Genomic DNA, 27,055 nt, shown 5'->3' with positions numbered 1-27,055 from the left:
AAGTCCATGTGGGAGAGTACAATGCATTTTCATCAAAAAGCGTTGGCATTTTGAGCTCATGTTGCATAACACTTCAGATTTTGTCACTGGGTCATGCTATTTTGAAGGTAAGAGAATGTGCTAAAAATGCACTAGTGGTAATATGAGCGTAGTAGGAAATAGTTCAAGCTCTTAATTCCCTGCTCGAGCACTTTGCTGTGCTTTAAGCACCTCACTAGTGACATTGATTTCAGTAATCCTGGCTGCTCAGTAGCATCCAGACTCATGCCAACGTGCAGATACATACACATCAGAGTGACCAGTGCTTCATAGGTCTGAGTTTTGCAGTATCTGACCTACTCAGAAGTGTCTGCATTGTATACAATATATAAATTTGTGGAACTAGGGGAAAACTCGTAGTTGCCCATTTGCAGTCCAGAACACCTCCCAGACATGTAATGAGCTGTGACTGTTAATGAATGAATGAGAGGATATTACTTAGTTTTAAACAGCAGAAAATCTACTGTGTTGTTTATAGATGTTTGAGCTGATTCTCGTGGCAGATTAGCTTTAGTAACTACCTTTTGCACAATGAACTGCAGGATTTTAGAGCCTGGTGAGGACATGTCACCTTATCTCTGTGTCTCTGATTCTTTCTTACAGCTCCTTATGAATTGTACTTTCCAAGTCTGCTTTAATGTCCTGAAGAGTACATGTATGTTTTTTTCAAAGTCCTTCTTTGGTACCTTTGGGCTGCAGCTGGTAAAGCATAATGAACAACGAATCAGTTGGCTTCCTAAAATTGAAGAAGCAGCTATTCTTCAGCTGTTTGTAGTATACTTTTTATTTTTCAATGTCTTTGTGTATTATAAGTCTACCCTTGTAACCTGCTGACCTTGTGGGATTCCTGAAAGGTTTTCAAGATTTGCTTTAGAAGCACCTTTTCAAAGGCCATTTCTTCCCCATCCCCTACTTCCTACCCTTGAAAATACTAAATTTTAGTTACTTCTGAGCTCTTACAAGTGAGCAGTCCAGAAGACACACTTTGTAGCAAACTGTGGCCTTTTCAGTGTCCTGCATAAATAATGTTTTTAGCTCCTGTGTATTAGCTGGGATGTGGTGTGGGGCAGTGCCTTTAAGCATTCCCAGTGTGTGAAAAATGCGCTTTTTCATAAAGATAAGAGAGGGGCTGATGTGGACAGCTGTGGCTTGGGAGATCTTGCTTCTCTTCTTGCCTCTACTTCCTATCATAGCTAAAAACCATGTATTTGCTGGAAGTGGAGCTCTTCATATGAGTGTAGCTGTTAAAATGGAGGCAGCCCTTGTTTTTGTGAAGCATCTTGGGGTTGTGGTTAGGAGGAATTAGTGTGCTTATGGAGGTGATTTGTGAAAATTGATTAGCAGCCACTTAGTGAACAACATGCTGTTTGAAAACAGTTTCACTGGAATCCAAACATGGGTTCAAGTGAAACCATAGTGGGAAAATTTCAAGAAATGAGTTGGCTTTTGTTTTCAAACTTTGCTTCAGAAATGTCAAAACATTACGTTTAATTTGCTTCGTTTGAACATACATTTAAATTCAGCAGGATGTTTAACAGATTGGGAGAAAAAGGTATAGTCATACTGAAATAATTTGGCATGACAAAAAGAAATGTGAATATTAATGTGAATTATTCTGACTTTCTATTCTGAGGGGAGTGTTTGCAAACAAAAGCGAGACCAATTGGCAAAACACTGACATTTTGTTGGTATTTACTGAATACTGGAATTTACTGAATTCCGTTTTCTGACTGTGCAGTTGCTATATCAGATATGAGCTTTTTTAATGCAATTTTTTCTTGTATCTCCATTGTTAAAAGTGGAAACATTTAGAGTAATAGGACGTAAGAGAAATGTGTGGTGGCCTTCTGAAAATTGCTCAAGTTCAGTACAATGTAGATATCTTTCTTATTTAGTATGCTGAATTTTAGCAAGGCATTTCCCCAGTATTTAAAAATAACAAAAGAGTAACCAGTTTACTAATTATTTCTGTTGCAGTAGATTTGTCTACTTCTGTTTTACTCTTGGCTTTAAACCTGTGAACAATTATACTAAAATATGCAACAAAACCATAATGAAATAAATATGCATATGACTTAGATAATGGATTCTCAAATGTATTATTTACACAGATTGTTCATTATGTTGTCTTGTTATATGGAAAAAGGAAAGAGCTAGAAAAATATTTTTGCTTTAATATTTGTTTTTTGCAGTCTAACATTAAATATTTATCATAACAGGCGTCTTGGAAACATTCTGCCTCCAAAAGCCAAATCATATCAGTAGGTATCTGCTTACCTTTTATTACTATTAGAGGGTAAAGTTAGGAGTTGTGGGCCAGCGTTATCCCTCATGCTTTGAAAATCAGATTACCATGGTGGGGCCTTCCAGTTTTCCTGTGTTTTGCCCTGCAGAAGAGGACAGGCAGCACCAGTGCATGACTGGTGGGCACCAGACCGTTCCTGCTTTGGGATCCCTTTGAGATGAAGGGTGGTTTGTTTCCAGAGACACTGGGCTGTGCTTTGTCATCCCTCCCAGTGGAGGATGGCCAAGTTTTGCAGGCAGGCACAATGGGAGTCAAGGAGTAGGGGTGCCCAGTGAACCCAGCAAAGCCTGGGATGGCTTGGATGTCATGGAAGGGGTTCGAGCCAGTGAATGTGGTGCACTGAGGGCAGACTGGGCTTTTTGTGCATGTGCAGATAAGCCTAAGCTGGTCTGACATTTCCCAAAGGCATTTGAGCTCCTGGCTCACATGCTGGTGGCTGGGAGTGCATGTGCAGATTGCTGGGTGCCCAGCTGGGACAGCTTCCCTGGCAGAAAAAGGGCTTGCGTGTGGAGAAGATGAATGTATGGTAGCCTGCTCTCCAGAAATGTGCCTGAAAATGGAAAAAGGATGAAGGAATAGAGAGATGCACTAACTTGCTTTGGGACACTTGGAAAAATTCAGTCAACTCTTATGAGAGAGGTATACACAATACAAGGACTGGAAACTCAGGTCTCCAATAGCACAAGTTGGAGAATAAAGAACAGAGAGGATTTGGGACTCATCCTTTCCTATGTTCCCCTCTTCCATTCTTTACATTATGTTAGTTTCTAGGTACCCACCTGTTGGTAGATTTTACATGGCCTGTATCCCTGGCTTGCATGATGGAGTTACATTATTTTCATGCTGTCAGGGGAATCAGCATGTACAGACACTGTGTGAATGCTCAGGTTTCTGCCCATATTTGCAAAGCACCTACTTCCTTCGTGAGGCTTTTCAAAGAGTCACAGCAAGCTCCTGGTCAGGCCTTATAATGTCATTTGGCTTCTTACATCTGCCAAAGTCACAGTTCTCTGATGAGGAATGAAAGGAAATGGCCTTAGCAGTGCTGGGTGATGGTTGGAGCTTGCACAGCACTTGCTGTGTCTATCACGCAGATGGGTTTTGAATGTCATAGTGAGCATATGAAATACCTGCCTGGCTAAGCTTTTGTGGTTGCTGTATCCTGCATTTAGATTTACGGAGTTCTGGCAGACCTCTCCCTTTCAAAGTTACTAATATTAAAATAGAGTAATTCTTTATCATGTGGAGATACCCTTCTAGTCCAACTGTCAGGTGTGGCTGGGAGGCTCCGGGCACCTCTGCTGGGATGGAGGCAGTGCTGAGCCACAGCAGGGCTGGACAGGGATTGTAGGTGCCAGTGAAGTTTGGGCTAGAGATGACACTGTGGTCTATAAATTGTGGTTCTTAATGGGGAGCCTGTCTGGTTGAATCCTCTGGTGTTAATGCTGTCTGATCTTCTGGAGGGGTTGCTCCTTTAGATTAGGTGAGCTTATACCAGCAGTGGGTTCCCTTTCCCCTTTCCCCTTTCCCCTTTCCCCTTTCCCCTTTCCCCTTTCCCCTTTCCCCTTTCCCCTTTCCCCTTTCCCCTTTCCCCTTTCCCCTTTCCCCTTTCCCCTTTCCCCTTTCCCCTTTCCCCTTTCCCCTTTCCCCTTTCCCCTTTCCCCTTTCCCCTTTCCCGCCAAGCAAGTAGCATGAATGTCATCGTACAGTGCCCTGTTGTCTGAGCTGTGAAAAGCCATTGTGTGATGTGAAAAGTCCCCAGAGATTGCATGATGTATTTTGATTTCTCCTTATAGAATTGGGAGCACGATCAGAAAGAGAAATGGGGAAGCTGCTGCCTCTGCATTCTCCCTTACCCTGGGGCAGGCTGATGACTGTGGAGTTCTCTAGGTGTATTCCAGGAGTTGGTTGTGATCTGATAAGCAACATCTGGCTCCTGTCCTGCCTGTCAAGGAGGACATCCATGTTAGTGAAGGACCCTTTATTAGCAAGCAGTGTTTGCAATACAGGAGATGACACAGAGGACTTCACAGTTTAGTTTTTTTGTTATTCCTGCCCATACTATGTTTGCTTTCGGTGCAGCCATGCATTTCTGCAGATGTGGTGCTGAGGTTTTGTGGTCCCAGCCAACATACTTCAGGTAGGTCTGTGGGTGCTGGGTATGTGCCTGGACCTGGTGGTAAAGCAGCTCTCTTGAGGTTTGGCAGAAAATAGTTTCTTTTTTTTTTTTCCTTGGTGAAAACAAGAGGAAGCTTTAGCAGGTAGGAGGTTGATGCCTTGCCACAAAATCGTGTTCTCACATATCAGTGCAGTGAGGGCAAAACCACTAGCTGGACCCACCCCTGGCTGTGGGCAGCATTTACTGTCCCAGTTAGTGACAAAACCCATGTTCTTATTGGGTCATGAGACATATGAGTATTAAATTTCTCTAGTCAGCTTTGTCATCAATGTTAATTGCTGACTTTTCTAAAATAAATTCTTTTAAAAAGAAAGAGCTGGTAACAGAAGTAAACAAATTTTCAGAGAATTGAGCAGGAATCTTGTTCTATTAAAGCCACTGTGAAAGTGGACAGAAACGGAGTTATGCAAAAGATGTGCGTTTTGATGACTGGTGTGGCTGGATCAGTGAAAGGGAAATAACAAACCAGCCTGATTCAGGCCACTGAGCATGTCCACACTTAACAAAATGGAGCTGGAAACAACATTTCTAATTAAACTGGGTTAAGCCATGTGTGCAACCCAGGTCTTTAAAAATACTTATATGAAACCTTGTTTTTATCCAGTCCTTTGCACATGATGTTATTTTTTGACCTATTCAGAGAGGATGTAAAGTGCTAACAGTGGCATGATGGTGCTTTGTGCTCACCTTGCACTCATTTGATTACAGAGTAAATGGCAAATCAGAATCAGTGCAGGGGAGCCAGTCCCTAAAGGTCACTCAGTGACTAATTTCAGAACCTCTTCTTGTTAGGTATTTGTTTTTCTGTTACTCTTCTGTTACTGAATGTAATAGGTTATTTTCTTGTGCAAACATGTCAAAAATAGGTATTTTCTGTTGGCCTCCATGGTGCAAGGAGGAAAGGAGTTTGTCTCCTCTGATTTGCACAAAGCACGCAGGAATAGAATCATCTTGGAGATGTCAGATTTGGTTGGAATGGGCTAACTGGTTAAAACATGATTGGATGCCGGAGCAGTGCAATCCCATACACTCTGTTTTCTTAAAAAAACCTGGCTGAGCTTCTGGCTTTGGTAGTGAAAGTTCCTGCAATCTCATGTGCTCCCCTGAAGCTGAAGGTTCAGAAGGTAGAAGCCAGTGCAAAGTACTTGGGAGATGGCTTTTCTGGTGTGTTTTCATATGCAATTTGATTTTTCTTTTTAATGACACTTCTGTTGTAAATAAAGTCCTAATTATTTAAATTTCTGTTGTTTAAATTTGTGCATTGGCAATGCTGTAGAGTTTTAGTTGATCCTGCAAAATTTTCCTCTGGCACGTAATACCATATTTATCCAAAGCAGCAATGAGCTCTTGGTGGTGTATATTGGCATCTGGATGTAGATGATGGAATATGCAAAGGAACTGCAAAAGGAAGCTTTTTGGAAACTTGTGGATGGTTAAACTTTTAAAGTAAATTTTTTAAGTGAGCACTAGTTGTTAAAGCAGAAATGCTTGTTTTTAAAGTTCATATTATAGATGTAAGCCAGCAAGTTGCTGGCATTAGCTGAATGCCTTGTGGAATGTTGAGGTTGTTTTGCTGTTTTGATTTTGTCTTTCTTGACAGCCGCAGTAGATGTGATGCAGCTGGTTGGACAGGCTATTGCTGTTACAAGGTAAAGGAAGCACACAGAGTTCAGAGCTTGGAAAATGGCTTTGAGACTCAATCATGAGAAGGGTTCTGGTGCAGCTTCACTGACATTTGTGGTACCTTGGGCTAGGCCAGGGGATTTCAGTGTTTCAGTTTTGAGTATTTCTATATTTGTTTCTGTGCATGCCCTTTTGTCTGTAGTACCTGGGCCCTGTTGTATTTGGTATGTAAGAAGTTCACGGAGTTTCCCATTGCTGCATGTGAAAGCTTCATGTGACACACCAGCTGACAAATCCTGAGTGAGGGCAATCCCGTCGAATCCCTACACCTGGGAACGTGAATGTGTGAGTCAGAGTAATGAGTGTTCTCTGTTTCCGTCTGGCCTTTATTTGTAGTTTTATGGTGAGCCTCACTTCCTGTCAGCTGTGAACTTTGGGTGGCAGCCCTGCAGTTGCTTGTCAGAGATGCTTTTACACAAGTGGACACAATGCAGCAGTGGCTTAGGTTTATTGCGTGCGTCACAAGTGCTGGCTCAAACCTCTGAGAGGATCTGTGCAATTGCACCTTTTCCAACAGAGAAACCATTGAAAATACACTTTGTTTTTTCATTGTAAAGTGAGGTTTGTTTTGTTTGAGAAATTTGACCCTTTATGAGACAAATTCAGATTTAATGAATTCAACAGCAGAAATTCCTTTGGGTATAGAATCATTAAGATTGTCTGGTCGACATCAGTGGAGCCAGAAGTGCGTGTGAGAACCTTAGTGTTGGGACAATTCATGATCAGCTGTTGGTGGGAAGTGCTGCAGGGAACCTCTGGGAGGTGCAGCCAGCAGTGCATGGGAGGAGGGCAGGGGGTCCCCAGCATGTGCTGGGACTCTGGTGTTGTTTCACCCACACACAGTTCACTGTGTAGTTCACTGCTTCATCTTGCCCTGTACAAAATGAACTTGGCTTGTTTAAACAGGGCAAGACAAAGAGATGAGAGTTTGAAAATCCAATAAGGCTGTTCAGTGGTTAATTTCAGGAAATTATTGGTACCTCTTGTGACCTGTTCTTCCAGTGATTCATTGCTGCTTTTTCTTCATGTGTGCTGGTAATTATGCTGAGCTGCATTGCTTAAGGCTCTGCGGTTCTTCAGCTGTAATGTGTTTAGCCATTTTCTTGAAGTTATTCTGCAGGGATATTTCTTTCTTTCTTCCTCTCAAGAGCTCACTGTTCATTTCTCTCCTGCTGTGATTGACTTCAATCCCAACAAGTAATACAGAAATTGAGAAGATACAGCATTGAACAGTAACTGCCTGTAGCTGTTCAGGAACTATTACTGTGCATCTGACCTGTAGTTGGCTTGAGAGGAGAACCTTTGCCAGCCAGGCTTCTGCTGTACAAAGCTGATTAGATCAGTTTAGAAAAAAATAACACCAAGGCTCTTCATTAATTCAGGGTTTTTTTGGTTTTGAACTTGGAATTTCCTCTCTGTTTAAATTCATTAGAAAAGCAAGGTATAAGTTTCACTTGTAAGACTAATTAGAAGGGTAGTCTAGTTTCATTTTGGAGACTAACTTAATACTGAAACCCTTCCAAACATTTAAGTAATTTTCCCTTCAGTTTTGTGGACCATCTGGCCAATAGGATTTTGGAAGGAAATGGGAATTGACTACTGCTGTGAGATCAATGCCATGTAGCTCATCTCTTACAGAAATCATTCAGAAATCTGGAGTATTGTGTTTTTTCACAGACTAATTGCGTTCATTAACTCCCTTTTGATTTTTGGAGAGGATTCACCAGATAGAGCCAAATGAAAGGACACTGAGAGTAGATGCTCTTTTTTCTTCCCTCAGTTAAATGCCCTGTGAAGATTTTGGTGTGCGTGCAAAGAATATGACCTTTCCAAAAGCAAACCTCAGATCTTCTGAACTTGATGGTATTAGTCAGCAGAGTTTTTGATTTCAGGATTCACCTCAGGTGAACAGTCATAGGGAGTGTATTGGCCAAGAAATGCTGAAGGCAAGACTCTGAGACTGTAAGAGAAACCCTGTTAATGCCAGTTTTTAGTACCAGGCTGTCCTATATGGTGTGTGCTGTACATAGGCATCTGCAGAGGTGCATACCTGCATGGTATTGCGATCTGTGTGAGAAAAACACCAGCAGAATTGGAATGGAGAAGGAAATCACCCTTAAGGTTGTTGTAGCTCTGTCATCATTTAGGCTCAAACTTGCAGCTGTGTACCCTGCCTGCCTCAAAGCCTTTTTTAAAAAACCCAACAACACAGTTTTAACCTGTGCAAAGCCTTGTCCATGTTCTGTATTATATGCAAAAGAGAATTCAACTACATTACAGTTGCTGTTCACAAGAATGCTGAAGGATCTTTAAAAATTCACTGGTATAATTGCTAAGAGCTTAATGTGTACACAAGGTTGTGTTTACGTGGGATAGGAGGCTAATAAAGCTACATTACTTAAAAAGGTAAAAGTTTACTTCTCTTAACATGAGGTTTGTAATTGCTATATGCAGCTTAACCTTCATAGCTTTGTAGCAATGGTGAGCCAAAAAACCTTCCTGTGAGGGATTCTTGCTGCAAAAATCTGGCCACCCATCAGCTAACCTCCTGCAGTCCAGCCCTGACTTCCTTGCATCAGGATGGGGCTGGCAGGACACACTTACCTGCTTGTGACCTAATCCAGCAGAGATGTGCTATGAACAGGTTTTCTCTAGCACCCTGTATTTCTGTAAATGGATGAATATGAGTCAGGCAACAAAAATTCACTGGGGTGGAGGGATTTGTATCTCACCCCAGACTTAGCTTCTCAGCAACCCCTGTTCTGCAGAGTGAGAGTTTTCCAAAGGCTGAGACTTTTCTGAAATTGTTTATTTTTCTGGATAAATAGACTTCCGGTGCAGCAGACCTTTGCTGTCGTAAATCACCACTGGGCTCTCAAGTGCTCTGTGGGACTGGCTCTGTGCCAGGGGTGTTCCAACCCTCCTGTTCAAAAAAAGAGGAGCCCTGGGGCTTCAAATACCCCATATCTCCACTGCCCTGTGCTGTCCTGAACACCTCACCAGCGCAGTGCTCCTAAGCCAGAACTTGCATGGGAAAAGAAAAGCCACCTGTGTTTGCAGAGTCTCCGTGCCCCTGACAGGGTTAGCAAGCCCTGATGGGGGTCCGAGGCTGGAAACGAGAGTGTTTCAACAAATGTGAAGGGGTGTGACAAATGCCAAAGACCAGGATGAAAAGCAAGGCTGTTGAAGCTGTTACATGTGCAAATACTGATATTTAGGCTCAACAAAATCAGTCTTTATGTCCCAATAAGTGGAGTGTGAGGAAAATGGGATAACTGCACAACCTGTTTCTCAGACCTCTCCTCCTATTCGCTGTGCTGCTGTCTGAGTTACGTGACCCACATATGGCCCCAAAATGTTGCTTTTCTTTCCTTGTTGGCAGCAATTTCCACTCAGGGGCCTTGCAGTTCCTGCTAGACTCAAGCACCTGAATGACTTTTGAACAGAGGAGAGCTGGAGCTTCAGTGTCTGTCATCCCCTCAGATGCTGCTGAAGTATCACCAGATAGAAATTGGACCAAATCAAAGTCAGTGGGAGTTTGGTCCTTCACCAGGAGCAGCTCTGCCTCCAGTAACCCTGTGACCCCCAGCCAGGTTGACAGCTGAGTGTGGCAGCTGAAGGTTGTTTCTCCAAGGTGCTTTATGTGCTGCAGCTCTCAATTTCCCACTGACACCCCTAACAGGCCACCCTGGTTTTACCTGTCCTAGGAGAAGTGTTCCTGCTTTTCTTTCTTGCACATTGTTCACATTGTTCAGAAACTTTAAGTAGCAGTTGGAGATCTAAGGCATCATGTCTACATGTTAGCTGAGCAAGGAGAAGCCACAGGAATGGGTGCTTCCCTCCAAATGAGCATGGAGCTGCAGAAGATTACATGGGATGTTCTGCTACAGACACCACTTATTTCAAATAAATAGAGGACAAACCTCTTCGTATTATGGCTAGAATGGTATTTTCAAAAGAGCTTGGTGCTTTGCTTGATCTTGCTGATCACAGTGAGAATGGCCCATTTGGGAGCAGGTTTCAGTATCCCAAAAGATCATTCCCTAGTCCATTCTCATACAAGTATGCAGTAGCCTTGAGTGGTTCGTGTTTTGCACGAGGATGGTAATCTGATCAAGAGAACATACTGATATTGCAAAAAATGCAGATATTCAAATACGTGTTTGTGAAAGAGATTGAATTTGTTCCTTTGTTTCATTTTCTTTTTCCACTGCTGTGCAGTCAGACACAGACAAACTTTAGGCAAAGCAAACAATCTGTGTTTCCACTCATACAATGGGAGGAAATAGGAACTGAAAGGATAGAAAAAAGCCTGGACAGGAAAAACTGCTTCTGGTGCCTCTTGGGTTTTACAGTTCATGAGGGTTGTGGTACAGACATTTGCAGTGGGGATGAAAAACTGTTGTTTTCCTCCAGAGATCAAGGTGATTTGATCTGGTAATGTTGAAATGACCCTTTTCTATCCCTCCCTTCTAGACAATGTGGACGTGGGTAGAATTTTAAGTGACTGGTGGAAGTTATATTTTCTAATCTCTTCTCCTGGCTAATTTGTTGCTATTTTGGTATATAGGAAGTTCTCCTATGCAACTGCCAACTTAGTTATCTTCAGTGGTATTATGAGTTGCAGTGATAATTTTGTTTTGTTTCCTTAAACATGTGTCACAAATAGGGGCCCTGAGAGAAATTCCTGATTTTCTTTTTATATGTTTTACCCCTGAAACATCTAAAACTTCATTTGGAAAAATTAATTAAACTAATACTTTCACTTTGAGTGAGTGCAAATACGTTGCCACTCCTGATACGAGGAGGGAGAGAAAATCAATAGGAGGGATAAAATGACCTGTTCTGCACAGAAATAGGATGGTGGTGTTTGCTAGGGAAGAAATTTGTTTTTCACTGAATATTCAAGCCATTTTTACTATATAAATTTGATAAACTTTACAAATTTTTTTTTTGAATGCAGTGTAACATTTTAGAGTTTTTAAAAAAATTTAAATCCCTTTGTAAATCGTATATATCTCTAATATTTCTTCATTAATGTAGCAGCCCTTGTCTTAAAGAGCACTGAATATTATTAACTAACTTTCATTCTTTACATATCTACATGCAGACATATTACGGTTTAGTACTGATATTTTGCAACCCAAATCAAATGTGAAATAACATTTGACTTACTGGCATGGTCTACACCTAAAGTGATAAATTCTGGCTGACTTCTTAGAACACAACTAATCATAGTGGGGTTAAGCATATAGGAGAAAAAAAGACCAATACAACATAAACTTTGAAGAGCATGTGTTGATTATCTACAGTGTGTTACTATTTATGCTGTTCACCAATGACCAGCGGTGACAAGGGTGATATTTTGAAGTGTTTAGGTGATGTGCTTATCTTTCCCTGGCAGGAAACATTTAGATTTGGCTCTGAAGGCAGTGTTAAGTTGGAGTCTGCCAGGCAGTCCTATTCCAACATGGGGGACTGTGCCTGGTGGTGTCTAATGTTGGATTGTCAGAGAGCAACAAAGGACCTTTGTGTTGCCTTGTGGTGATCTCAGGAGCTGGTGCTGAGTCTGCTGTGTGCTCTTCCACCTGTTAGCACAGTTAATGGCAGCAAAGCTATCCAGTGTGTGTTAAAGGAGCATAGGGAAGAGGAAACACAGTTTTTGGCTATACTGCCCAAGTGGTGTTGGGTGAAACCTGGGACTGTCTGGAAATTGTGTGGCAGATGTGGGGGTGAAAGGGCAAACGTGTTACATCCACATCAGCACTGAGGCACTGCAGCTGAATTGTGGTTTTATGGCAGTCCCTGCATCCTGCACTGCTGGCATGAAAGCAGTCACTTTAAAGGAAAGAAGGGTGTGCTCCAGCTGGGAGATGGAGCTGAGGGCTGGCCTAGAAGCGACCTGGAACAGCTTCCAAAATCTCAGCATCTCCCAGTATGACAAAGAAGAAAAGAAATGCTCTAGGGGAATACAGTTCTTTGATTTACAGCCCTGAAATACAACAGACATCCAGAGCTGATGTGACAAAAGTGCTACCAAAACTTTTTAATGTCAATCAGAGTAGGCCTTCTGTAGCCTGCGTTGTGTGATTAAAAGGATGAAGCGGTAATCAAAACAATAGCTGTGTTCCCACCTGGCTGGTGTCCCGAGCTCTTTGTGGGGGGTTAGAAAAAAACAAACAAACAAACAAAAAGACTTTATGAAACTAGTATTCATCTGTCCAAGGTGGTTGTGGTTTGGGGGTTTTGTGGGTTTTTTGTGTTTGTGTTTTGGGGGTTTTTAAACTATCAGAGTTGACGTGGATTAGATGTCATAGCCTACAATGAAATGGATTGTTCATGAAATCCAGTGCTAGTATTCAGTGCATGACTGACCCTGAACTTTGCCTTGGGCCGCTAACTAACAAAAACAAGCTATAAGCTCTTGATTACTTCTTCCTTGGAATATATTCCTGTCCTTTCAAGTTTTGCATTACTGCTGTATTTTTAACTGAAGAGCTCCAACCACAACTACAGTGGGTTGTCTCACATGGTTGCAGTTGCTGGATTGAAACGTATGGACTCTTGCTGATAGAGCTCACCTAAAAACGGTCTTCTCAGGTGACACAGCCCCAGGTGGGCAAGCCCTGACCACTTGTTTACATCATGAAGACCCTGAGGGATGGCAGGATGTCTGTATGAGCAGCCTTTTGCTGTAGAATGGTGGCTGTGTCTAAGCTGCAGCATAGGAGCAGCATATCTGCCGGTTTTCTGATTTTGGGGTTCTCCTCTGTGCCATGCTGACCCACTGGGGAGCACGCTGCAGCTGCGTGGGAGGCTGCTCCTGCCTGTCTGCAGTGTAAACAGGCAGAGCTTGTGTTCCCAGTGGCTTTGGGGCTGGGATTACCAGACATCACTCATCCCTCCTAAAGAACTGGATCTGAGTAGAAAAGTCGTATGCGGGTGGAAAGGGAAACAGAAGGATCGTGACTTTAAGGTCACGTGGAATAGGACACAGGGTTTCCTGGATTCCTATGCAGAGCATTGTTCACTCAGTTCATAATCTCTTAAAGGCTTTTCTTGTATTAGCAGGATGGAAAGGGTGGAGAGGAGAGGGGCAAAAGGGTGGGTACCAATCCCACAAGGCAGAGCTGGCAAGCTGCCAGCAACTGCAGGGCCACACAGATTTACCCAAGATGGGCTCAAACTTCAGAGTTCATCAGTGTGTTTTTAACAGGAAATCTGCTTGCTCGAGTTCCCTTTCAGTGAGAGCTTGCAGCGACACAGCTGTGCCTTCACCTCACTCCCAAAGGGCGGGTGGCAGTGAGCTGCATCTGTTTTCCGATAAGGAATGCTTCTGGTTGAGAAAGATCTCTGGCCTACAAAGTTCCACACCTCCAACAGCCACATCTTGCTTTAGAATGCAAAGCTTGAACATCCAGAGAAAGTCCCAAGAGTTAAAGTTGTGGTGTATAGTATATCAGCTTTTGGGATTACACAGGTAGGCAGTGCTGTGATGGGTCACCCAGGAGTCCCATACCCTTGTGCTAATGCTGTGAGCTGGTTGTATCTGTGCCTGATAGCAGAGTGTGTTTGGTATGAAATGGCCCTTCAGCAGGACACAGAAGTGCAAACTGGGAAGTGTCTGAGTCTTCTGGTTTTTGGGAGGTGTCCCTGCACACAGGCGCTTGACAGCATCTCTGAAATCCCTGCTTTTTAAGGGAGAGACAAGTGAGGTGGTGCTTCTGGTTGCAGACAGGACATGGGCAAGAGCAAGGACTTCTGTGTGGTCAAAACCACCAGCTCTGTGCTGCCTTGATGTCCTGCAGCAGGTAGTCCCTGCCCTTCTCGTGCACTTTTTCCTGCTGCAGTTACAAGTTACAGCTTCATCAGACAGACCCAGAAACACGTGAACAATAATGAGTGCCTGTTGACAGAAAGGAAGCCTGTGACGGGACTGCTGTGGACTGCCTTGGCACGGTGTGCAGCACTTAGCTGGACAGCAGGCTTCTTCTGTCTGGACTTGCAATTGTCCACTCCAAAACTGTCAAATCCCAAGTGGGGAGAGAAGCTGATGGAAGCTGTTTCCCACCCCCAGGAAGAGAGATATGTGCAGGATCTAGGAGGGATGCTGTTAAACCAAGCTCTCTGCATATGATTTGAAACCTTATAATCTCATTGGGACCTTGGGTCTCTTTTTGTAATCACAGCCCAAGCCAGGGACTGTCCAAAATTTTTATTGGAACCTAACAGGACAAGGTGTTCTACGTGACTGAACGCATAATTTTGTAAATACGCTTAATTCATGTAAAGCCCCTTTATCAGCTAATAGCTGGCTGCTGATGTTGACACTCTTGTTTGATGCAAACAGAAAAGTACATGTCTTGACCCTTAGTAGAGGGTGTGGGTAGGTGGTTGCTTTATCTGAGGTGGGAAAATACATACACATCCAACAGAAATAACACTGCATGATCTGCCATATTCTATGTATCTCTCCCTGCAGAGATACCTGGTTGGAGCTCATCAGAACCAGATCTTTGGCATAAAGCATCTCCAACAAGTCTGGCTGCAATGAGCAGTCTGTACATTTCCAAAATGTGTGTGCTGGCTCCAGGTTTGCTGAATGTTACTGTAGGGACTAACTGGCAACTACAGTGGACTTTTTGCGGAATTATTTTCTGGAGGAGACCAGGAATTTAGCGGGATTCAGAGCTAATGGGAGAATTTTTTCCAGCTGGGGTACCTCATCAAAATGAAGGGTGGACTTCAGTTTTAGAAAGTTGTTGAGCCTCAGAATTGTGTCTAAGCTCTATATGAGCTCGATGGAGTTTGATGTTGTACTCCTGGGTAGGAATATGGGTGTTGCAAATGACTTTTGGGTATTTTGGCTACTACGTTCTCCAGAGCTGAAACCTGCTCTTATACTGAGCATTTGGGTGAAAGATGAAACCTTTTATTAGGGAAACCAGCCCACAGACCATTCCAGCCTTCTGGCCAGTTTCTGGGGAAATGTGCAGTAGAGGATCTTGAATCACAACAGGCTGAACTCTAATGATCTGGAGAGGATGGGCAGTGGCAGAGTGAAGAGAGGGCTGGGATGGCAATGCCTCTCCTTCTTCTTCCCATTTCAGATTAAATTAATAAGGATGAACTACCGCATGTTCACAAGAAGTAAGTGAATCAGTTGATCTCGTTTGGTTTCGAAACAGTTAAAACAGCCAGTTTGCTCCTAGAAGCTTTAAAGAAAATCAAAACACCACTTTTCTCAAGACAATTCACACATGCTCAACTTGTGGCTTCAGCAGAAGCAGCACTGTGAGAGTTCCCATGAACTCTGGCTAACCTCTGAGATTTATTGATAAATGAAAAAAATAAGGGACCAGCACTGAAACCTTTCCTTACTAAGGCATTACTCTCTATCTCTTAACAAGAAACACAGGGCTGGGTTCAGGATGTTTACTGCTTTTAGAGGTGTTAAGGAAAATTAACTCGAAACAGTTTAAAAGACCAATATTGAGAAATCTGTGACTTTTGTTCTGAACTGCCAGCACAGTCATAGTCTGTGCCTTAATGCAGGAGCAAGATTGAGTTGTGCATCTTAGTTAACAGGGACACATTTTTTGAGCAAAGGTGAATCACAACCCACAAAGCAAAAGGGCTTGCTGTTTCCTTTCCCATAAGTGCTAATAAGTTTCCCATAAGTTTCCAAACCTTTTTGAGGGGGATTTAGTATTCACATTTATAGTGGTAAGAGTAAGTGAGAGCAGCAGGTTTTGCATACAGTGGAAATAACTGTGGCAGTAAAATAACCAGTATCTGTTATACAGAGGGACAATTTGATCAGGAGTTAGCTTCAAAACCAGGACTGAATGCCAAGCCTTTCCTTGTTCCTTATTCTGATGAATATTCAAGTGCAGTGTTAGCCTAGTACTGATTGATTTATTTTTTCAATAAAGAAGCAGGTTTCCATGCTTCACTACAGTGATGAAAATCAGTGTTAGTTCTTGATGCCATCCTTTGCAGAATCTATAGCAGTCCAGGGGAGACTCCTCTTTTCCATGGGCTGGTCACCTGGTGTGTGGTGTCCAGAGACATGGAGTTACCATCATGCTTGTCTCCAGACAAACTCTGGGGTGAAGACAGGGTGGCTGTGCTTTGGGGAAGGCCCTCTCACCAAGACATTTAATATAAATGCAAATAGGAATCTTTGCAGACAATGGCTCCAAGAGAGGAGCTGTGGCTGTGCAGAACAAACTTGCTGACCTGGGTTGCTGACCCAACACCAGCGTCCTTCAGGCTGGCACTGGTCACCGCCCATCCACACTCACCCACTGAGTCATGTGTGGCCTGGGGAGAGTGTGCCCTATTTGTCTTCCTCCTGAGGTCTGTGTGATATGTAAATTCTATCATTCTACTTCAGGAGAAAATGCTTTGCAATCCCAGATATGCTTCCATGGAAAGAGGACACTTATAAATATACAAAAAACTCAGCAAGATTTCATTTTTTGTAAAAGAAAACATGACTGTGACATATTGCCTGAGAATGAGGAATCATTTTTCTTTGATGCAAAATTCCTTAGTCTTAGAAATAACATTTGTGTGCACTTCTGTGCAGATAGGACCTGAGTTTTAAAATTACATCAACCCAGATTTTAATTTTGCAGGTGTAAATTTGCACCTGCAAATCATTTTGTCTGCAAACTGCAGCATTTCATATTTGATTTCCTGATTTCCAGTGGCTTCCTTAACTGGTGTCAGTTATTTCGATGTACAGCTTCACAGGCACTTCTACTTCAGGAATAAAATTGCAGTCTCAAAGCTTCAAACCCATTTCTGAACATTCGATGGATGTGAGTAATTAGGATGTATAGCAAACCCACTGTTCATTCAAATCTTTTGATACTATCTTCCAATGTGAGGTCAGTGCTGGTTATCATGGTAAAAGACTTCATCTGTGGTATCTCTTGAGCAACTTTGACCGAACCAAAGCAAGAAACTGCAACTGACAGCAAGTTTCATGGTTGTGTTCATGATGCATGTTCTTGTGAATCACATTTTGTCAGTCTCAGTAACAAGTTTGCTCTTTTAATAGGTTTATTTCCTGTTACCTCCCTTTACCTCACTGTATTTTCAAAACCAAGCCTATTACCTAGTCTGAATTTACCAGTTGTCTGTTGTTTAAAAGTGACTATGGGGTGTGGGCATTTCATAATAAACTATGTTTATGTGTAGGCACCCACGCAGTCAAAGTCCTGGTTTAGTTTCTCCCCACCACCACAGATGACATTTTTAAATTCAAAGCTCCTGCATGCTTTTGGGGAAGTAGCTGAGATACAGTTAACTCAGCTGAAGTAAGAATCATAAAAACTGAGCATTTTGAAGTAAAAAAAAAAAAAAAAAAGGCAAAAACATGCATAAAACTTTAGTTTCTTGGCAGCCACATACAGGTTGCCAGATTGATTGATGTACTGGAACCCAGAGTTTTGTCTTTGCCCTGAGGTGTGCCAGGACATGTCAGGGATCAAGGTGGGGACAGAGCCAACTGCCCAATGCCTTCCAGCTTCCTCAGCATGCCTCAGCCATGGATGGCAGGACAAGAGCATGGCTCTTGTTCAGACATTCTAGGACTGTGCTGAGATTTCCTAGAAGAGGAGGCTTGAGTGCTGGCATCACTTGTTGAACAGAAGTTAGTTGGAGACCCATAAGCTTGTGCCATGTGCTATGAGAACAGATGTCTCCCAGCATTGCTGCTTCCTTTGTGCTAAAAGGAAATTCAACCCTGTAGAGGTAGCTGTTAAATTTAGAGTACAGTAAGGGTGTGGCTCTGGTAACACATCACCAAACTTCACCTTGGTAGTTTTGTGTTGCTGGAAGGTTGTTGGTACATAGAATCATAGGATAGTTTAGGCTGGAAGGGGCCTTTCAAAGGTCACAAAAGACCTTTGAAAGTCCAACCCCCTTGCAAGCAGCAGGGACACCTTAAACTAGAACATTGTCCTTGAATGTGATTCAAAGCAATTAGTCAAATGTAGTTGTTATATGCTTAATTTGTTGTATTCATAGTTTGCCTATATGTTTTACTTAGTGTCTTCTATTATTTTAACAGGGTCGCCATGTTAAGACTGGGCAGCTGGCAGCAATCAAAGTGATGAATGTTACTGAGGTGAGTGCAAAACCAAAAATAATAAGGTCATTGTTAAGCTGCAAGGAAAAATAAATAATCAGATCATGAGAAGGTGGACAGCTCATGAAAGAAGATCCACTGGTATAAATCATGGTTTCTGAGCACTGGTTTGTGTCTTATGAAGTACTGAGTGATGTTAACCATATTTTTTAAGTGTGGCTGATCAGTGGTGACAAAGCAATAAGGGAGTGTGTTGCCATATATTTTGGTGGTCAATAATATGAAAGACAAGAAGTCCATTCCTGCTTATTTCTAGTTGATTATCTGCTGTCTGAGATAGCAATTAAAAGATTTCCTGTAGCTCTGCACCGCCTTTGCTGTCTTTCATCACATCCTATCCCCTTGCATGCAAGCTGTTCCTCAGAGTAGTGCCCTGACAGCCAGCAAGCAGGAACGTGTTAGAAATGCAAATGCAGTGCTTTTTTATTGTGATTTGACCATTGAGGGAAGGAGACAGTTTAATTGGCACTGTCCCTACTCACATTTGTAAACAGGTGTCAGTGCTGAAACAGGGTGTTGAAAAAGTTGCTAATACTGGTTTTTGTGTGCTTTTAAGAGCACAGCCAGTAGTGTAGCAGCTTGCCTCCTAGACACTACATTAGCCTGAGCCCCAGGAAGGCTGGGGAGACTCCCTGCTTCTTCCTCTTGAGTTTCCTAGAAGTCTCATTTGGTAGGATGCACTTAGACTCACTGAAGATCAGCTCCCTGCTCTGTCACTCTGGCAATGTGTATATGGAGAACAGATATCCAGCTCCTCTTGCGATATTATGGAAGGGTTATCATCTGAAATTAAAAAAAAACAGGCCAAATCCTCAGAATCTCCTGGGCCAGGTCTGCCAGTCATCCACATGTGGTGTTTGGGCAAGCACAAGCAAGCCTTGCTTGCCATTTTCATGTGTCTTTTGATTGTCTTGGAAGGCCGCAGACCAAGTTGGTGTCTGTGTTGGTCCTGTCATGTAGAGCAGGTCCAGAACAGTTCTCTCTGTTGATGGTGTGAAAATCCAGCCCTGAGCAGCAAGTGATCTGAACTTGGATGCTACTGTAGTGTACAAAGCACATCTAAGGGCTGGTTTGACCATGGCTGCTGTTCGTACAATAGGTGCATGTGGTTGAATTGCCAGTTTTGTACTGAGGAGGGTGCTTTTTTTTTAAATGAGTGCTACATTTGATTTCTGCTTTTAGGTCTGTAGGTACATATATCCTCAGGTGCTTTGGCTTTAAAAAATGACAGTCACCAAACGTGAGGCTGCTGGATTTTGGAAGGGAGAGCAGATGGGGTTTGGATGATAGATTCCTGAGTTGAGAGCACCTCCCTGCCTTGACAGAGGAGCTGATAGGATGGATCCTAGCACAGACTCAGAAGTTATCCAGAGCTGCTTTGCTGCTTTGGTGGGTCAGTCAACAGTGTGTGAGGACTGGTTAAAGGTGTCACTTGTGGGCTGTCATGTTAACACCAGTGACAGTCCTTTCCTTGATGAAACAATTGAAGAAAAGACTGCAGGAAGGGAACCTTGGAAAGATTTCTTCCTTTTGCTATACATAACACAGTCTTGTATGCAAGCAACAAACTGTAGCATCCAGTAATGCCTACTTACATGGAAACAAAATTTAAATGGAGGCTATGGGGTTCCACTTCAGGAATCACCTTAGTAGACTTTCAGGATTCTGAGAACAAAACACAGCTGTTTAGGTCTGATTTGCTGCAGTTGACAGAGCCAGCATCATACTGGGGAACCTGTCCCATTGTTTGAGGGGCAGTGATAGCAGGTCATGCTGTTTTCACATTGAGACCCTTCATGGGAAGGTTTGGGAGTTGTGAGGAGCATGTTAGTGCAGCTGTCCAAAGGGGTTTTCCCTGGTGCTCTTCCCCCACTAAACCCCGAACAATTCCAGCTCAGCTGTGCTCAAGTGTTCCTCCTTTCTGGTCTTGGCAGAGGGTGAGTGCAGGGCTGTTTGCTCTTATTTCCACTTTCCTAATGCAGAGTTGGCTGTATTCCCGCTGCTAAGGCACAGGCTGGCATGTCTGGATGCAGTCACTTCTGTTACTTCTGCCACTTATGTTCGCCAAAAGATTCTGATTCTTTCACCAAATCTAAAGGGCTTTTTCCAGTAAGAAGTCATTTCATCAGAAGTTGCCTGACCAGCTCCAGCTGTGATTATTCAGATCTGGGGCACTCCGAGAGCTCAGCAAATCTGCCCTTTGCTGTCATGAGCTGCAGCCCCAGGCCGGTTTCTTAAGAGCGGCAGCAGGATGCTGTGGTCATTGTGGCATCCTCTGGACATCTGTCAGGAAGTGCTGCCGTGTTGAGTTGCGGGGGGAGCCCTTTGAAATGGTTAAAGGGGAGCTGATGGCAACATACGCTCATATGCCTCTCCATGCAGGCTCTGCTTCCTGTTTTTTGACAGAGCCATTCTTGCTTCTTGTCTCTTCAGCTGTCGGTGCAGGTGATCAAAGAGCTCTTCTCCAGCACATCATTCTCCATCTATCTTTGCTTTCATTCTTTCTAGAGAGCAGAATAACATTTAAATGTGAGACTTGTTGTTAGACCTGCCTCAGTACTGAGGGGTCTCTTGGTGCAGTATTTATCAGCTGATGATCTGATCTCGTTTCCATTTGCGGTCAGAGGCGTGTGTTTTCTAGTTCTAATGCCACTGCAGATAGGCCCACATCTTCAAAAACAGCCTTTGATCATGAGCCTGTCATCTCTGTGCACACAGCCATCTGCGCCAAGGAACGCATTGGTTTGTGAAAGCGAACAGCTTTTTGCACCTGCACATCTGCGAGCCTGTTTCCTTTCCTTGAGCAACATTATTTATGAGCAGGTTTGTAGACCCCTGAGACATGGGGCTGATGGTAATGCTGGCAAGAGGGGTGGTGGAAAGTGGAAATTCTGAGTGTGGGCATGCACCGAGAAGCTGAGGGTGCTTTTATCCCCAGTCACCCTGCTTGAAGGATATACATAGCACTGAAGCTTAGCAAGTCTGGGTTCGGTTCCTGGGCATGCCTCAGACATGACGCATGGGGTACAATCACTCACATTTACCCTTCTGCCTTGGTTTTTCCATGGCATAGTGTATTTTTCCCAAAACTCGCTGAGGCACTGGGAAGCCAGAGTGCATTTGTCTGTGAAATGCCCCACTGTCTGCTCCAAGTAGTGTCTCCCCAGGGCACTCCACCTGTACTGGGCAGTGTTACCTGGGCCCTATAGGCCAGGATGGGCAGGGGAAGGAGGAGCAGGTGCAGGCCTTCAGGGTAAATAAAGACACAAGAGAAAGCAGGAATTGCATCTTCCTGGTTCTGGGAAAGGAGCATTACACATGTGCAGCTACTCTTGTTCTTGCCAGTGGATGTGGAAGAGCCTACAGGGTATCCCGGTTGTGTTCATGAATAGCCACATGCTTGGTTTTGTTTTAAAAACATGGAGGTCAGATTGCAGAGGAATAGGAAGTACTTGGATAAGAGCCAGTATGGTTCCAACATCCAGAAAATTAAGTGGGTAAAGGAAGAGGAGCTGAAAAAGAGGCAGCAGCCATGAAGAAGTGGTTGGGATCTGCCAGCTCCCCGAGGGGAATTGTGAAAGCTACAGGCTGGTGCTGAGGGCACAGCAGGGAGCTGGGCTCCACCAGCGCAGATTTGATGCAGATGGGCAGAATTAAAAAACCAAACCATTAACATCTGTAAATATTTTAAGTAATTTGGAGAAGGTCTTTACCAAAGATGAGTGTTGCCCCTCCGCATGTTTGCAGGAGGAGTGGGCAGAATGCAGGAGGGACAGCAGAGGAAGAAAGGAGTCCTCTCTGTTTGTTCCTTTTTCTGCCCTTCTTCCCTGAAGATCCAGAAACTTGTGTAGATGACAGAACCCTTGTGGTCAAGTCCAGGATGACAGTTCCCAGGTCCTTATTCTCTGCCTCGTCCTTACCTGCTTGTGTCCACCCTTTCACATGCACTGTCTGGAGTCCCGAAGGGAGTAGAGCCTTTTATCCCTTCAGCACAAGCTCTCATCTCCCCTCCCTTTGATTGTGCTCTGTCCATGTGCAGAGAGAAATTAGACCCTGCTCCTGGAGGATTTCCTGCATGCTGTCTGGGAGTCAGCTCCCATTTCTCCTGGATGCTCCAGGTGCTGCACTGGGCTCCTCTTTAGCCCCACTAATTCAGTCATACAACATCCAGGGCTGTATCAAGCTGAGGATTAAGGGTCCTCCTTTCTCCCTAACTGCAAACAAAAGATAAACAAACTATTTAGTTTAATGTGCGCAGCTTGAGAGCCTGTGCTCAACAAAAATTATTATGAAACCTGAAATAGCTCATATAGCTAACTAGAGTTATTTTACATCTCTGAAGGCTTAATACAGTTAGGCTTTGGTCTGGTAATGTGTCTCCTGGGGGTTGATATTACTGGGGAAAACTTACTGGTCCCTTCTGTTGGGAATGATTTTTGTGTGGTCAAGTTCAATAAGACACATCATATGCATATTCTTGAGGGAATTTGGCTTTAGCCTGTCAGGCTTTAATGTGTTGCTCCAGGTAGAAAGGACAATGTGTCTGGCTTTGTAAGCAGTGCGTTGTGATGGTCAAAGGAATGCTTCAATGGCAAAACTACTGGAAAACCACAGAAAAATGTCCTTTGGGGCTGAATTGTTCTTGCTGCCTCTTCTTTTTTTTTTTTTTTTTTTTCCTTCATCTTGTAAGTGCTGACTGGGATCTTTTGCAACAAGGTAAATTAATTCTCAAGTTTGTCATACTCCTTTTAACTGATACAAGGATACCTTGCAGCACCACTTGTTTCTACTAAAGTGTTTGAGATGGCAAAACCTACATGTGTTTCACTGGGTGTTGTGCACCATAGCAAACAGGCTCTGAGGGGGCCTTTCCAAATCAGGCAGTTCTCTCTGAAAAAGGACATTTCCTTATAATTCTTAAAACTTGTGTTTCCATTAGTTGTCTTATTGTGCACAATGCTGTATGGGCAGAAGAGAACGTCTGCCCTGGTGAGACTGAAACAAAGACAAGAGAAAACAGGCAGCTGGTGCCTGGAAGATGATGTCTAGGGGTATGCTAGCCCCCAGCACGCCAGAGGCTTCATGGATGGCGTGATGTTAGGAGGGGGAAAAAGCTCACAGTCCAGATAGGGCAGCCTCACAGCTGTAAGGAAAGAGCAGATCATAACCCTGGCTTACGCTGGAGTTTGATTTGTGGCAAGTTGCCCCTGGCTTTGGTTTCCTCCCAGCAGGACTCTCCACAGGGCTGGGAAGACAAATTGGCTGATGTGTGCACTGAGTGCTTTTCCAAGTATTTAAGTAATGGAGTGTTAGGAATAATTTTATTTTTGTTTGAATCTGGTTAGTTTCTCCAAGACTAAATTACTGCATGCAGAAACCATGAATGGGGGAGTAATAGGTCCTGTCTAAGCTCCCTGAGGAGACAATATGCAATTCTTATGCCCAAGTGGGGATGTTTTTGATTCTTTAGTTCAAGCCCTAGCAATTAATTGGTTTAGGCCCATACATCAGGGTGATTCGGTTGTCAATTTAGGAGTCGTCCATCAGCTGCAATCTCATAATCCCAGGATAACTTTGGTCCCAACCTCCTGCTCAAAGCACGGTCAGCCATGGGATCAGACCAGGTTGCTCACGGTGGTTCCAGCATGTTGAGGCCTCCAAAGACAGAGGTTACTTTGCAGCCCTGGGGCTCAGTGATCTCTGGTAACCTAAGGAGAGCCTCCTTCTCTCTTTTGTTACAGAATGAAGAGGAAGAAATCAAGCTGGAGATAAATATGCTAAAAAAGTACTCCCATCACCGGAATATTGCTACATATTACGGGGCTTTTGTAAAGAAAAGTCCTGCGGGCCAAGATGATCAGCTCTGGGTAAGTTTTTAGTGTCATTTCTGCTCATCAGATTTATAGCTTCTTCTTTAGAGCTCCAGTGTGCTTGGCTTGGACTCTGTCTCAGTGAAGCTCTGAAGTCATTCTTCTGAAGAATGACATATAAAAGAGAAAAACTACTCCTCCCTAGATGTCTTCCATCCCAATGATTTCCTTTGAGGATGGGCATAAAGTATGTTATGATTCTTGTGACTTGTGCTGTCATTCTGATTTGTTGCTTGAACCTTTTTTTTTTCCAAATTAAATGCTTCTGTATTTTTTTTACTGAAGTGAAAGACCTTGTCCTTTATCCCTTCTTTCCTCATTCTTGTTGCTTTCCTCTCCTTTTTTCAGATGGAAAATAAAAAAAGGAAGCAGAAAAATTGGCAATAAAGAAAAGAAGAATAATGAATCCTCCAATTTTTTGCTGCAAGATTTTTGAAGCTCTGCAGCAAAATGAGAAATTTCAAATTTTTTAAAAATTCCCATGTTTTTCAGTGCTGTTAGCTCTTGCTTTTCCAACTTTGTGTATATTAAAAAAAAACCTACCTAAAACCTGCAACAGGCAAGGAGCTCTAGTGAGGTTTTTTATTTATTTAGCAGTGCATGTGATTCAGGAAATGAGATTTTAAGTCACTTGGTATCCAAGAAGGCCACGTGTAGTTTGCCATGCCTGGGTTGTGGTGGAAGTGGGTGTTTGCAGGTGTTCTTTCTGTTGGCACACTGGCAGAGCTGTGGTGAAGGTGCCCTGTGTGTGTTTGTCTCCCTGCAGCTGGTGATGGAGTACTGCGGTGCAGGCTCTGTCACTGACTTGGTAAAGAAGACAAAAGGGAACTGTTTCAAGGAAGACTGGATTGCTTACATCTGCAGAGAGGTTCTCAGGGTGAGTCCTGCCAGCAGAGCTTTGCTGCTCATTTGCAACAAAAAGGCCTTTCCAAGCCTTTGGTTGCTAAAATAGGTCACTAATGAGCATTATTGTTTAAAGGTTGTGATCCATGGGGCTCATGGGCTATGGTCCTAGAGTTCAGAAGAGCCCCGAGAGCTGGCATGATGGCTGCTTGACATCCCATATTGTTGTAGTTAATCCCATTTTCTGTGTGAAGAACAGAAAATTCCTCTTGCCTATGGCAAATAGCTGTCTTCTGAAATTCCAGACAGGGGGCACACCTAGAAAGGTAAATAAATTTTCTGTTTTCAGTATGACTGCCCTCTACATCAGCAGATCTTACTGCTCACTGCTTCAGCTGTTATGCTTGTAAGATCTTTCTGTTCATAATTCCTTTTCCTGCACACACTCAGGGGTCTCTTTTCCACACTATTAGAGACAGTGTTCACTAAAACAGGATTCCAAAATCTTAAAGGAGGCCCTGCTGGGACAGTATTCCCAATGACAAATCTTTGGGCTATATTTCATTCTATGCAAACTTAGGGTTGCTTGCTTTTTTGTTTTGTTTTGGTTTTTTTCCCCTGGAAAGTACAGAGGATAAAACAATTCCCAAGTGTAATCTAGTGAACTGGAAAAAAAATAGGATGTTGGAGCCAGTTATTCTAAATTCAAAACCTATTACAGAATTACTGATCCATCTTCCCTATAATAGAGTTTTACATCTTTTCTAAATAATGGTAAGATAAATGTGTATTCTGGGAGTTGGAATTTAGATGGCATGCTGAAGTAATGCTTGAATAGGGGTAAAACTTTATTTCTGGGGCATAGGAGTTGAAAAATGTGCTCAGTAGAGAATATTGGCCTTCTTACAGGGATTTGGCACTAGCCTGCAGATTATGATCATTATATCTGGAGAGTATGGGGAGTTCTTCTGCAAAAGAAAAAACCTTAATGTTGTGGTCAGGTTATTCATCATTGGTGTGGCTGTAATGTCTTTGTTAAAGCAATTGATGTTAAAGCATTTGGTTTATGCTCATGCGACTGAAAACTGTAACAGCGTGTTGGTAAAAGCAAGGGATTGGATTTAATCATGCTTGCTGCAAAACAGAATGGCCCAGTTGCACATGGATTGACAATGTTTCCTTCTGGAAAATATGCAAGATGGGTGGAAGGAGAGGCTAAATGTTGTGAGTGAAGCATCTCTAGATTACCAGAACGGATTATTTCAGCATGTTCTTTTATGTCTATGCTAGTTCAACCACAGGCAATTTTGAAATGCAGGAGGAGATAACAAATATTAGCTGACTGAAAACAGTATTTGCTGCATTCAAAAAGAGGTCTGACATGGTATTTTTAACTTTCCCTAGTCCATTTACCACTGAATTTCCCGTTTTGTTGAATGCAAAATTTAGGCCACTACAACCAGCCAGCTGCTGTCTCTGGTCCTCATACAGGGCATTCTGCTGTGTTCTTTTTCTCTTTTGTTTGCTTTTAACATAGAGTGTAAGGAGCATCCCTTGGTTTTGAGACAGAAGTTTAAAATATTGCTACCTCATTCTCTTCACACCTGACTCAAGAGATGCTCCACCACTGTCAGGCCTGTGGTGAAGAAGACAATCAGACTTATGATTACTGTCCTCTTCTCGCTGAAAATGTTGCTAGGGACATGTAAAGGACTTTCCTTATGAATAAAGTCTGAGAAGGGTAAAAGTGTAAAAAGGCAACAGTGCCATACTCATGGTATTATTAGGAAGAAAGAATAAGGAAAATCTGGTTTTCTTTTAGGGATTGGCACATCTTCATGCTCACCATGTGATCCATCGAGATATTAAAGGACAGAATGTTCTTCTCACAGAAAATGCAGAAGTAAAATTGGGTAAGTTTCCTTGAATGTGTGCTAGAAACCTGTTCGTTAAAATTTAAGATTTCCATCTTG

The 27,055-nt window shown here is 43.0% G+C and overlaps 1 protein-coding gene across 9 annotated transcripts in view; it reads left to right on the top strand.

Annotated features, from left to right (window-relative positions):
• The window catches only part of NRK (Nik related kinase), an 88,170-nt gene that overhangs the window by 11,701 nt on the left and 49,414 nt on the right, over window positions 1–27,055 (top strand). For 8 of the 9 annotated variants that reach the window (XM_069015252.1, XM_069015253.1, XM_069015251.1 and 5 more), the window contains 4 exons: window positions 18,292–18,348; window positions 24,111–24,236; window positions 25,006–25,116; window positions 26,905–26,995. In XM_069015252.1, the coding sequence (XP_068871353.1) occupies window positions 18,292–18,348; window positions 24,111–24,236; window positions 25,006–25,116; window positions 26,905–26,995 (385 nt within the window). Of the gene's footprint in view, window positions 1–18,291; window positions 18,349–24,110; window positions 24,237–25,005; window positions 25,117–25,218; window positions 25,409–26,904; window positions 26,996–27,055 lie in introns of those variants that run through there. The other variant, XM_069015258.1, reaches the window with a different exon arrangement.

Source organism: Aphelocoma coerulescens, chromosome 4A, assembly GCF_041296385.1.
Source record: "Aphelocoma coerulescens isolate FSJ_1873_10779 chromosome 4A, UR_Acoe_1.0, whole genome shotgun sequence".
In the NCBI taxonomy this organism is placed as follows: domain Eukaryota; kingdom Metazoa; phylum Chordata; class Aves; order Passeriformes; family Corvidae; genus Aphelocoma; species Aphelocoma coerulescens.
Note: the sequence above shows the minus strand (reverse complement) of the source record. Positions and strands in the feature narration are given on the sequence as shown.